Below are 13,866 nucleotides of genomic sequence, written 5' to 3'. Positions count from 1 at the left end.
TTCCCCACAAAAATTATCTTTATTTTAAAATAAATTGAAACCAGACAACAGAAAGCAACAAAGTTACATACAGTGCTGGACAAAGCCTACCATATACATTTTCCAAGAACACTTGAATCAGATTCTGATATATGTTCTTCTAGAAGGTAAAAATATCACATCATAATTAACAAAAAGAGATTAAATGTCAACAATCTTAATCAGCTTATATTTTGCATTGTTTGGATGGCAGTAGATTGGTAAATTGCCTTTTTCTACTCACTTTTAACTCTAAAAGGAGAAGGTGAACAAAAAATTCCAAGTCAGAAGGCCCTAAAGACCATAGTGCCTGCTCTAAAGGCCACACACAAAAGCTTGGAGGAAAGACCAAGTTTTGAACAAAAAATCTCTAACAACTTTGTATTATTTCACATTTCAGAAAAAAAAAAACTATCAAGAAAGAAAAACAAAAATAAAAAAAATAATATATTAAGAGCTTTCCCTCCCTAAGTTATAAGGAAGCTCAGATTTAGACCATTCTGTAGAGGAAAAGATGAGTGTCTAGGAACAGACAACTCTCATAACTCCAATCCCAAAATGTCCCCAGTACAGCAATTCCTGAAATACAGTGCACAAATCTCCAAGGAAAAAGGTGGGGTTGGATAAAAAAATTATTTTGAGAGAGTTTCATTGAACATGAAAAGGAAAATAATGTATGGTATGCAGAAATAGTCATTCCCTGTGGTGCTGGGATAAGCCATTTCTAAACCAGGAGACAAAGGGTGACACTGAAAACTTCAAGCTAGAGGCAGCACTTCTGAGGGCCTGAACACCACTCAGAACTAATTACCCCAGAACGGATGACACACAGCACTAGGCCACTAAAGGAACCTTTCTTTTCTTCTATATAAAGCAAATGTTATCACTTCCACATAAAGAAGTGAATGTACATAACTCAAGATGTAGTGTAGGATAGTTATATTGCCTTAAAAAGTTCTGCTAAGTACACTTAGTTTCCAATTTTAGGGAAGAGTCTATTCCAATATAGAAAGCTTCAGCCAAAACTTATTATTGAAGTTATTCTGCAACTGCAGAATAACTTCAAAATACGTCCAGTTCTACATCTTCCTGCATATTATCTAATCACATCCAATAGACAAAAAAATTATATGCCTCCTAAGCAAACAAAAAAAATTATATGTTTTGTAAAACAAGTAAAGAGTCTTAGAACAGAATTTTCACGCACAAGAGCTGACTACCAAATGTCCACCCATTTATCAGTGGATAACATTAAGAAATTCATATTAAGTAATGGCAACAAGAAGATAATGCATATCAGTGCTGTGGGTTCTGAAAGGTATTCAGTTTTAATTACGAATTGCTACCATCTAACATACCTCATTCTATGCAAGATACCTCACCAGCTACCAATCCATAAACAATAATGTTTCACATACTTCATAGAGTAGCTTAAAACACATCATGGTATGAAATAATTTGTATTACATAGTAATTTAATCCCTGGCCACAGGGTTAATGTTGGACAAAGTCTGGAAACTTTTCCAATTTGAATTACATACATTAACTTTGTCACACACCACAGCACTAATGCATGTATTACATCAGACATGCTCTAATTTAAAATCAAAACAAAAAAGTTGTTGCAAAAATACATGTCACCAATGTGGAACACATTCAAGATTGTATAAAAAGTACTGAACTGATATCCCAAAACAGGCATATTTAAGCAGTACATAAGGAAAGATTAGTTTTAATATGAAACAGTCGTTTAAGTCACATACAACATGATAAGAAGCATGACTTCCTTTTTTTAAAAATGTTACACCAATACTTTTACTGACAGGCAATGTTTATTTATAAAATGAGAGGGATGTATTTAATGCAGATGTGTTACTGTATTAAGTTGGAATAAAGACAAATGTTAAAAGGGTGCTACATTTTAACACCACTGATTTTGTAAAAATCTCAAACCATATAAGCATTTCACTTGCAAATATCACAGCCCCCAAACTGCAAACACTTTAAAACATTCTTGACTGTGTGCATACAGTTTCACTGGCTTCATTAATTGTCACATGCTTGAAATTAAGCCTGAAAAATGTGATTACAAAACTGGTTCTTAGATTAAAAACTTCAGCGGTCACAAAGTATAATCTTCTTTGAGCAGCCCCCAAAATTATATTTTTCTTTTAAGCAGAGCAAACTTCATTACTTCTCTCTAGCTTCTTCCATATGAAGATCTTAAATAATAACTAAGCCTCTAAAGAACCTTTGGAAGCAAGCACCAGTCCCATCTTCTTTCAGAAGAGACAAGCACAAACCTGCTAGTTTCAAGTTGTAGAAGGAATGAGTAAAACAGGAAGAAACAGGATTTTTGCTACCTGCTCTCTAGTCTGTATCCAGCACTGTCACTTACATGTTTTCTCATTTAAAATTGGTCACTAACAAAAAAGTATTAAGGACAGCACAATCCAATTTATACCTGTTTATCTCACCCTGGGAGGAGGGTGGAAATTTGGGAGCAATCTAAGGCTGCATTTCTGATTATGACCACAAACCATGTAAAAAGGACATAGGCATTTCCCACAAAAATGTTAAGGTTTGCAAGATTTACAAAATCTTTGCAATATTTTTGGTGTGCAGCACCAGTAAAGTCTAATTCACCAGTAATGAAAGAAGCGCATGAGAGCTCAATACAAATTGTTTCATGTATTACAAAAAAACCTCACCTATTCTAGCCAACCCTCCCACCCTCCCTCCCACCCATCATTCTAGAACTAACTTCTAATGCTAATCAGCTGACATTTTCCTAGTACCTCACTAATTAAACATGATTGCTGTTTCTCCTGTGCATACCTGAACTACTACTTAGTCAACACATGCAGAGAAAACCAAAATATAACTGCTCTCTAGATAAAGAGTTCAAGTATGCCAAGAGCATATCAGTAGGGCAAGCATATTGGCTAGATGACTTCTGGAGATCCTTGTCAGTCCTATCTCTAAGATCAGTGTGCTAACAAGTGTGGAATTGGTTGTTCATTTGTTTTTATTTGATATCATTGACATTTGCTAATGCCTTGAACTTAAAAATTAATAAATGCAGAAAATTTACTGGGTTACAAACTCAATATAATACCAGTTTAGAAAAAATCTAAAATAAATTGTTAGAATAAGTTTCATAAATACACAATTTAAGGCCTCATAAAATGATATTCCAGATTATTTTGGGTATTTAAGAACACTGTTTAAATACTAATGTCCCAACAGCTAATCTAGAAAATAGTTGCTTAACTTCATGTTGGGTTGAGGAAAGGAGTAAGAAATACATGGCTATTTTAAATACAATGTCTGCTCCAAATGTTAAAACATTAATTAGACTTCTGAGAACAAATGCCCCAAAATCTTCTCACAAGAGGCATGGGGCACGGAAGTGGGAAAGGTAACAATATCATCATTGGACCTTTGGTTGAATTGGCACTAAGCAAAATTTTGATTTCACTTACATTACTGTAGGCGTGAACTAGCTCCACTATGTTCACAGTGCTAATTGTTGCAGTGATTAAACTGATTCCTAGAGGAACAAATCTATCTAAACAAGGTTTGGTTTAATTGCTACTTCAGGTACCAAAAGCAAATTCAAATAGTCTGTCAGTCATTAGAACTACTGAAGAATAAATCTCTCTAACAGAGGGTGTTGCTTGTTTGGTGTTTTGTTGATAGTTTTAAAATCACACCTCTAACAAAACAAGATTCAGTCTAGTTAATGTACTAAATTAAAGCAACTACTGATGAAAACAGCAGCTCTGGATCTACCTTACACTTTATATCTCCATACAGTAAAATTCTCAATTTCTTATATGAAATATGTCACACTCTAGATATTATTTTCTTTTTCCTAATTAAAGGGAAAAAAAACAAAAACAAAAAAAAACACCCAACAAAAAAAATGGTGGAGTAATGGGGTAATACTGCACTTATACAACTTTCCACTTTTAAAATAAAACATGTTGTGTAGATCTGCACAGTATCTTCCAGAAATGTACACAGTAGAGCCCATTTAAAATCAAACACAAGGTGACCTATCAGACAGGCCTTACTTTCATTCATTAGCATAGCTTACCATGAAAACTATCTCTTTATTAGATGACTATTCTCTATAAACTCCTATATCACTCATCATCACAGACCTGAAAAATTTATCATATTAAGGAACATGACTAGTACCTGTAAGCTTGACATACGATTTAATTGCTGTTTAAAGACTATTTCCAGCACAGTGGTACATATTCCAAGCAGAATTTGTTATCACAGTACCTCCTTTTAATTCAAAACAATATTACTCTCAAAAGAAACTTTTTCAGTTGCACGTGCAACTTAATCACACTGCTAAGGCTGAACTGTGCAAGGCTAGATGCTTCCCAACATTCAAAAAAGAATGGGAGTTATTTTTGAGATCAAGAATAAGATCAAATTACCCTTATTAAAATAGAATTTCTTAGCTTCACACATAAGGCTGTAGTGCCATTAATACTTGTCAGTAGGCTATCAGGTTTAGCAAAGGAGCTAAACTTCTGATTACTTAGTTCTGATATGAGCTAAACTCACCTGATATGACAGATGTATTTTCTTTCTTCACCTTAGATTTCCCACCCCCTCACTGCAAGACTGGCTGAGGCAGTGGTGGGAATTTAGTTTTAAGACTTTGCTAGCCAAATTATCAAGCAATTTGGAGGCTGTGAAGAGCACACTCCACTGCCTTGCCCCCTCCTTCATGCCAAGTGGACTGTGTAAGCTCAGGGTGACTGAGCAGGCTGGAGCTGACAGCCCTAGAAGCTGGATTTTCTGTGCACTACTTCATCACAATTCTCAAGCAGCACTGAGGCAGGAGACTGGAACCATCAGTGAGAAAGAATGAGAGAGAGGTGCATGACTGCACAAGCGTAACAGATGCAAAGACTGTATCCCAAGGTATGTCCTCAAGATAAATGAATTAAGGTTACATGAACAATCCTAGTTCTGGCAGTCTCTAGATTTAAAGCAGTGGACTTCATAAACTCAATGTGTTCTTTTTCCAATTTAATCTTATTTCACAACAATTTCCAAATAATGCAAGGCCTATCAAGAGTCTTCAGCATGTAATTGCTGAGAAGTCAAGAGATTATTGCCTTTTCTAGGAAACAGAAATGTGTAATAGTTAGCAGGTTTCATTGTGTTACTAAGCATGAATTCATGATTTTTGAATAGCACATTAATGCTTTACTTCAAAAATAGGAAAAAGCACATTCTCTGTATTTACCCTAAAATAACAACTATTAGTACTGCACATTCCTCCATGTCATGTCTACTATATTCAAAGAAAGGCTAGTAAGAATATCAATAACAGACATTCACGCCAAAAGAAAAAAACAAAGTCATGAGTACTTGCAAATATAGTACCATTAAAACTAAGCACTAAATGCTAGTGTTAGTTAACACATTAATACACACTAGCAAATTAGGGCTATTCATACAGGCACATTTTTTCCTTCAATAATATTGTCAATGCTCATCCTACTTCCGATCAATTGTCAGTTACAGTTTAATCAGAAACAAAAAATATTCCATCCTGTAAAACATTTGCACGCATAAAACTAAGAGTACAAAATCTGAGATGGAAGTTTATGAATGAATACAGATTAGGGGGAAAAAGATGACAGCAATCAAACACAAGTGATTGTCTGCAGAAAGTGAAGTACCCAATTTGTAACCGAATTTTCATTGCAAGTATTTGCTCCACTAGCACCCATTCAGGCTGTCAGCCTTCTGTGTTCAGTGCAGGTGGTCCTGCAGTCTCTCTCGTGCGCATTAGCTGCACATCCTTGTCAGCCATGCAAGTGTCACAGCCCCACACCGCCGATGCCTCTGCCGTGAGAAGGCCATAGGCTGACTCTGTCATGCCTGTACAGATCCGATGGAACCATTTCTGACAGGAGGCTTCACACAGGATGGCATCCTGGTCATCATTGACTTCGTGTGTACAAATTCCACACGGGTAGACGGGTTCAGAGGACGAGTGTCCATGACGACTGGGATGGAGGGCTGTTTTACTGCTCTTTTCAGAGTTGCATCCTTCAGCAGTACCTCGAGACTGGCGGGCCTTGCTCTGAGTCCCATTTGAGTGGCCAGCATTGGTGTTATCAGCACTGTTAGAATGGCTGTTATCCTGATTTACCACATTGTTTCGAGTAACATTTTTCAGGTCACTGTTACCTTGACTCACAACGTCCTCTGTCCTGTGATGATGCTGATGAGCAGCAGTGTTCTGGCTGGATGCTTTGCTTGCACCTTGACTAAAGTCTTGCTTTTGTGCTGATGATTTTGTCTGGTTGTAAGTATTTGGTGGAGGAACAAAAGAATGGTTTGACTCTAGCTGAGAATTTGGAAAATTTGGATTGTTTCCAGGACCAAAGTTAGCTGGCACATCAGGGTGAGGTATCTGACCAGAATGGCCAAAGTTCTCCCCAGGATTTGGTCTGAAATGCTGAGCAGACATATTGACATTTTGATTTATCTGACCACTGCCATAAGGTGGTTGATTCCCAAAACCTGGATTATCATGTGGACCAAAGCTGAAAGAGTGGGGTCGACTAAAACCCATGCCAACAGGGTTTTGAGGAAGAGGATGTGGTTGGTTTCTGAGGGAGTAAGAACCACCATATGGTGAGGACACTCTGGGCAGCATGTGAGGTGGCATTCTGAAAGTGTTATAGCCTCCAAAACCAGGATAACCAGGATTACTAAAATATGGATTTCCTGAAGGAAGTGGTTTATAAGACACAGTATTATAGTTGTCATCAAATGGATTTGCAGCTACAAGGTGGTCAGAGCTTGGGTTCGGTGGTGGAGCATATTCAGATGGAGGAGGAAATGATGACCCCTACAAATATTTTAAATACAACACTTTAATTAGTTTTAGGATTTCCCTGCAAGACAGACCAACCACAAAGATTCTGGATTAGCAACACAACTGCTGAAAGAACTGTTCAGTTGTTGTGTAAAATTCACCCACTCTACCCTGCCAGGCTGTCTGAAATTTCAGTACAGAGGCAGGGGAGGAGTTTGGGCTCCAGATAATGTGGAGATTTATAGTAGTTTCAGTGTTTCAAAAAGTTTGCAGTTGAAAATACTACTTGACATGTGACTTCTATTTCATAATCTTTTACAAAAAGCAAGCAACAATACAGAAATCCAGCTGTCACAAACACATACACAAAGTATTTCCAAATGTTGAAGAGCAGATTTGAAGCATTTCCTTAATTTCATTTTGGGTTCATGTTACTGATTATACATCTTTTAAGACACCCCACTTCTATGAGGATATACAAACCTAATGGTACTATAACTCTAAAAAAGGCACTTAGAATATAGGACTCAGCAGACTGGTATTTTCTATAGACTGTGGAATATTCTATGCTGTACATTTCTATACCAAACAGAGCATTCAGTGATTGTGGGCAGTCTGCAAAGCATAGTCAGTAGGTATGAAACATGAGGATTATGCTCTGGTTACAGAGCATAATCAAGTGTTTAATGGAGCCCAGAGTCTGTTTAAATGTCACCAGTACAGTCATACAATTGAAATTCATTCTAGACTAGCCTGTAGGGAACACCTGCTGGGTTCACCCTCACACTAACTGTGCTCACAGAAAGCACTTCCTCCTAAGTGCTAATAAACCAAGACTGAAAATTTATTAAAAAAAAAAAAGCTGCAGCACAAATTTCAACCTGATCTGAAGGAACACAAGCTAGTCTGCATGTCCTCTAGAGTTATTACCATTCCAGAACACAAGAAAACTGAACCAAGAAAGAGGTGTGAAGCCTTGTAAAGTAACTGAATATTTCTCAGAGCAAGTTTCAGCATGACTACTTTAAAACAAAACAAAAATTAAGAAAACAGATCCACATCTCAATGGACTCTACATAGGCCTAAGTGATTGTTTTACCTACATAAATAAAGGTATTCCCACTAGGCAGTACAAAATTAACAGATATTCTCACTCAAAGAATACACAAAGGAAAACTCAGTGCTATACCCAATTGCTTAAGATATTTTGTATTGAGGCTTTCTTTTCTGGAAAGAACAACTGCATAGAAATGTCACATTGCAAGGATTTACCTTGCAAGAGCTCTACCTGACTTAGCTTTTGCCTGAAAATCACTTGGAGGGTATGCCAAGAGCTTGGTCAAAGCAATAACAAACAGTACTGATTCATTAGCCCACAAACCTACACCTACTGAAATGACAGTAAGGTAAGGAGTCGTCTCATCGCAACTACTCATGCTGTACAGATTTCTACCAATGGCTACAAAGTCATTAAAAAAAAGCCTGCCTCAGAATCAAATCCCTAAGGTAAAAATCCATGTTATTGCAGTTTTACTGCGCTCCTCTCTTTATATGTCTTTGGCAACTTACAGGGATTAAAATAACTTCTGCACAAATACTAGTACTCAGGAAGATTTCAACTTCAAAGTAAAACTGAAATACTTGGTATGTAGCTGCTATTTGTGACAACAAACTGATATTCTGAACAATGAGAGATAGTCATACCAGCAAATAACATTTGAGTGCACTGTTTATTAAGAATTCAAAAGAAGCAAAGGAAATTTACCTGTGTATTTGCTTTGCGCTTTTTCTTATCAGGGCTTCCAAGCTGAACTCCTGGTCCTCCTAACCCATCCAATCCAGTGTCACCACCTACAAGATACCAATCAGTGCAATAGTACATTAATTTTATTGCAGACTGTATTTTAAGTTTAACTACCATAGCTTCAGATATCTGTAACAAATACTGAATTTGAATTGACTCTGGTGCCTTTATGTTCCAAGTGCTAAAGGAGCACAGATCTGGAGGAAATCTAACATCCCTCCTATAGCTCTGTCTGCTACCACTTTCATGTCCCATTCATGCTCATTCTTATTGAAATAGACATTCCCGTTTATTTTATTTTTATCTGTCCCTTGATTCTTAACATCTCCACATCACCAGTTAGAAGTATTTCTTGTTTGCATAAATCATAAAACTTTCAGAAGAACTGCAAAAAAGCCATGTCTAAGATTCACCTTTTAACTCACATAGACACAGCATCAATGTAGCAATATACAACAGATTGTTACAATCCACCATGAAGGAAAAGCAAACAGTAGTAGATCCATGAACAAAAACCACTGAAAACTTGCCATGTTGTTTAGACCAATCTCCAGTGCATCAAATCTAAATGCAAGACTTGATCAAACAAAAAGACACCTCACAATAATAAGTGAACCAGCCCAGCTCTGCAGAAACCTTACATAGTAACAGAGCAAGGCTATCCTGGCACAAAAAAAAAAAAAAATATATATATATATAAGGAATGTTAATTTCACTGGTTGCTCAATCAGACTTCACCCAGTGGGATTCTCCACCTTTCACAGCAGTGAGACAAGCTCTCAAATTTGTATAAATTGTGGCTTTCATTTTTATAATCCTAGTTAGATCATAAGTGAAAAATAAATCTAGCAAATTCATTATTATCCCAGCCAGTCTGCCTTCACAGACACAAGTGAAATTGCCACAATATGGGAATGTAAAGAAAACCCTGGGCTGAAGTATGAGAAGCATTTTCAGGTGATACCAGAGCAACACATATTAAAGTATTAACATCATTATATTAAGAAACTAGATTAATTCTTTTTTTCCCAGGCCCATTAGGATAATAGCTTATTTGCTCTTTTATATAAATATATAGCAATAGCACAGAACAGTAAGCAGGCAATCCAACCTAAACATTTTACTGTTGTTTGTTTAAAATTGATATTCAGAATACGAGTCAAACTTTATCAAGATGTAAGCACCCAGCTGAAAACACAGGTCTTCATTACCAAAGACAACCTGGAGATAACTGTGAATTATCAACAGTATTATGCAAAGCAGCACAATGTATGACTTTACACTGCTCTGTTAGACAAGTGTTCCCAGCAGACAGGTAAACCAGCTTTAGGAATATTCAGCAACATAACACAAAATCTCTTCTCACAGGGAAGCAGCAGACCAAATTGCCTGTACACAGACCAAAATATCCAAGTTATTTGAAATACCCCTGATCCAAGGAGGCCTGACACATTTTCACTCCTAGCACTTCCTCCATGCCTTTTTTTTTTTTTTTTTTGAGGTTTTGGGGAATTTACCAGTCCTACATCAATTAAGAATCCAGTTCTGCCTCTGCTTTAATAAGTTCCTTTTGGCTCTATCTGTCACTGTTAAAACTGATTTTATTTTTCATTGCACATAAGAAAGATACGTAGATATCCCAGATCAACACCTATCAAATTTTAAGTCTGAATTTCAAAGCCAAGGGCATGATGTCACAATCAAGTTCTCAAAATAAACTCATGCACATAGCCATATTGTGGTCTAAGATACCATCAGAGAAACTAGGGATTATTCTTCAAAAAGAGACCTTTTTGCCTTGATTTAGAATATAAAATCCTGCATATACACAGTGCACTATGCAGCATTGCCACTACATTACCTGTAGATACTAAATGATTACAGCATGAAGTTTTACATAAAGAATTATGCCAAATTTCAACTCTATAAATCATCTTCTTTATAATCTATTTTCTCAAAACTGTACTTCCTATTGGCTTCTTCTCCAGTGTTCCTATAAGTTTATACTAAATTTAATGTAAGAATGCACTGTGAACACTAATCCTCACAACTGCATAAATTACAATCCTGTTCATGTCCCTGTATGCTTAAAAAATAATTGACGTTAACCACTGATAGCAAAATACTCCAAATATCCAGATTTCTTTTAACAGATTGAACAACTAGCAGCACAGATATCAGTAAATTTGTGATCAAGTAGAATACTTAGAGTCATACACAAGTGCTGGTTTACAGTAGCTGAAGTTAAAACTTTATAAAATTACATATAAATTCCCTCTCTGGGACATCATTCTTCAAAAGCATAAGCATATGAACATTAGGACTCCAGTGACAAGTTCCATCAATTTCTACCTGAATTACTTTCATCAGCAAGGCCATTCACATGCCTCGGTTTACAGAAGGGAGTCCTGTGTCTGGAAAGGCACAAAGCTTTTGTATTTTCAGTTCTCACTGTGTGAGGCCAATGATTTAATTCAGCCCTAAGAATTTATATTTTCCCTTTGGGTTCTATAATGATTTAATTTATACATGAAAGGAAACAGAATGTTAGTCCTAGCATACCTCCAAAATAGAGTGAATAAGGCTTATTTTCATGAAGCCAAAATAAACTTTCCACAAAGTCACTTTTGGTACCTACCACACAGACTTTCATTAAAGGAATACCAAGCATTTTGGAACACTGCACTAATGAAAAATTATTCATAATCTGAGACTATTTTTTTGGGGCAAAATTACAATCCTTTTGACTGGGACATCACCTGTCTCATGGATCTGAAGATATAAATACATATCTGATAACTCTTCCCCTATTAAACTACAGATAAAATTAATTTCAGCCATTCACAGTTGGGCAAAGGAGAAGAGATAAGCCTCATATTCCCTTTTACTTCATACGTACCTAAGATGGACATTTTCAGTATTAAGAAAATTGCAAGTTGTATATTGTTTACACATTAAGGGATTTTGACTTTGCATGTAATTTATGCCATACTTAACATACTGCAAATACAGTATGGAATATTTTCATATTCACTGACAAATGTCAGTCTAGGTTTTTAGAGGATGGATGCTGGAGTCTTTTTAAACAGTACTTTATCTCAGTAAGAACATTTTCCCAAGAAAATTAACCAGCTGAATAAAGTTTTCATTATAGACAGAAAACTAAAAATAGTCCAATTTCAACCAAATTTGGTGAGCCTATTCTGTGGCCCTAAGACTGTAAACAGTTTTGATATTAAGCTGTAATCGGGTAGAACTTGGTGGATAACTCCAGCATGTGAAACTATATATGCTTAAATATTTGCAGAATCAGGGCTTGAGAGTGGAGGAGGCTAATGAATCCCAGTCTCCTTTGTAACACTGCTGCGTGTCTTCATTCTCTCATTTTCAAGTTTGCAATCCAGCTGTTACTATAGCAGTTTTAGAAAAGCAAACTGTAAATCAATGACAATGTGCACCATGGAATCCACACCTTTCACCACTTACCCAACCAGAAAAAAAAAGCTTAAAACATCAAGAACAATAGAATTCCAGGGGCAAAACAGGAGGCAAGAAAACGAGAAGCACTAAATTGCAAATTTTATAATTTTGCCATGATTTTCACCCAACTCAGTCACCCATCCTGCTGTCTTTGATTATTTCATTCAGAGAGGCATTGCTGTGTCTAAGGACTATAAGGACACAACAATCACTACGCAGGCTGATGTGCCACTGCCATTAAAGTCAGCTGCACTGCCGAAGTCAGAGGAGACCCTGCATTTCTGCCCTTCTCCCTACTCCTTTGAAAGAAACGCATACCTCAAACCTCACCAGAGCCATACGCCAGTGCTATTAGTAAAGAATAATATTTCGATATTTTTTTTTCTTTTTTCATTTCCCGAAAAAGGAAAGAAAAAATTCCAACTAGACTCAAGCACAGGAGCCAGGACTGGGGGCAGAAGAGCGAACATTCAAGTGTAATTTATGGGCTCTGCATCAGCACGAACTCGGACATGTGGCACTGCCGCCGTATTCCCTTGCACCAGCAGTATGCTCGCTGCATACTAATGCGCTGCACATCCCCAGACACACAAGAGACAGGACCGCACGCCGCCCTCCCCCGCGGGGCACACCTGCGCGCACAGCGAGCCCCGGGGCTGCTTTTCAAGGCCCGCAGGCTGCGGGAGCCCGCGGGGCCCGGCCGGGCCCCACCGACCAAACTTCGAGCGGCCCCCGTAGCGCCGGCCCCGCCGCAGCCGCAGGGAGGGACCGCGGCGGGGGCGGCCCGGCCCGCGCCGCGCGGCGAGGGGAGCCCGGCGGGCAGCGGCGGCGCGGGCGGTGCGCGCATCCCGCGGCTCCGCCGGCGCTCCGCACGGGAGCCAGGCCCCAGCGGCGGCCGCCCCCGGGCCCGGCCCGGCCCTTGCCGTACCTCGGGATCTCTTCAGCGCGATGGGGTCCTTCTCCTGTTCCGCTGACATTACAGACAGCAGCGCATGGCTCCCAGGGCGGCAAGAATCGGGGCTCTTTGATGCTGCTGCCGCCGCCGCCGCCGGCCCGCACCCCGCCCCCTCCGCCCCCGCCTCCTCCGCCGCCGCCCCCGCCCGCCGCTGCCCTAGCCGCCGCCGCCCCGGCAGCGGAGCTACGAGACTTTGCAAACTTTGGGCGCGGGAGGGCTCCGCTACAGCCCGCGGCGGGGGCCAGGCCAGGCGGGGTCCGGTGAGCGGGGCGCCGCTGCCCGGAGGCCGCCCGGGGGTCCGCGGAGCGCCGAGCCGCGCCGGCCAGGGCCCCCGCAGGCTGCAGGCGCCCGCCTCGCCCGGCCCCCGCCGCCGGGGCTGCCGGGCCCCGCGCAGCGCCCCCGCCGGACACGGCGCCGCTCAGCGCGCCGAGCCCCCGCTGCCCGCCGGCTCCCGGGCGCGCAGGGGCGGCAGCGCCCGCGGGGCGCTCCGCGGGGCTCCCGCCGCTCCCGCCATGAGCGCGGCGGGACTCTCGGCCGCGGCCGCGCCGCCGCTCGGAACAAAGGCGCCGCGCTGGGGCGGCTCCGCCGCCGCTCCACCCTCCGCTCGGCCGCCGCTGGGACTCGGTCCGGCCGCCGGACGGCCGCGGGGCGGGCCGGGGCCGGCAGTGCCCCTGAGCGCGGGGGCTTGGCAGGAGCGGGGCAGGGGCCGCCTCGGCCGCCGTGCCGGGGGAGTCGCCGGCCGGG

The 13,866-nt window shown here is 40.4% G+C and overlaps 1 protein-coding gene across 1 annotated transcript; it reads right to left on the bottom strand.

Moving 5' to 3' along the window:
- PYGO1 (pygopus family PHD finger 1) lies at positions 1-13,338 on the bottom strand. Its single transcript, XM_021537407.3, has 3 exons — positions 13,096-13,338; positions 8,649-8,734; positions 1-6,916 (listed from the first exon to the last, which is right to left on the bottom strand). The coding sequence occupies exons 1-3, from the start codon at positions 13,142-13,144 to the stop codon at positions 5,795-5,797; spliced, it is 1,257 nt and encodes a 418-aa protein (XP_021393082.2). The 5' UTR covers positions 13,145-13,338; the 3' UTR covers positions 1-5,794.
- Positions 13,339-13,866: the final 528 nt, after the last annotated feature.

Source organism: Lonchura striata, chromosome 10 (assembly GCF_050655825.1).
Source record: "Lonchura striata isolate lonStrDom1 chromosome 10, ASM5065582v1, whole genome shotgun sequence".
NCBI classification, from domain to species: Eukaryota; Metazoa; Chordata; class Aves; order Passeriformes; family Estrildidae; genus Lonchura; species Lonchura striata.
Note: the sequence above shows the minus strand (reverse complement) of the source record. Positions and strands in the feature narration are given on the sequence as shown.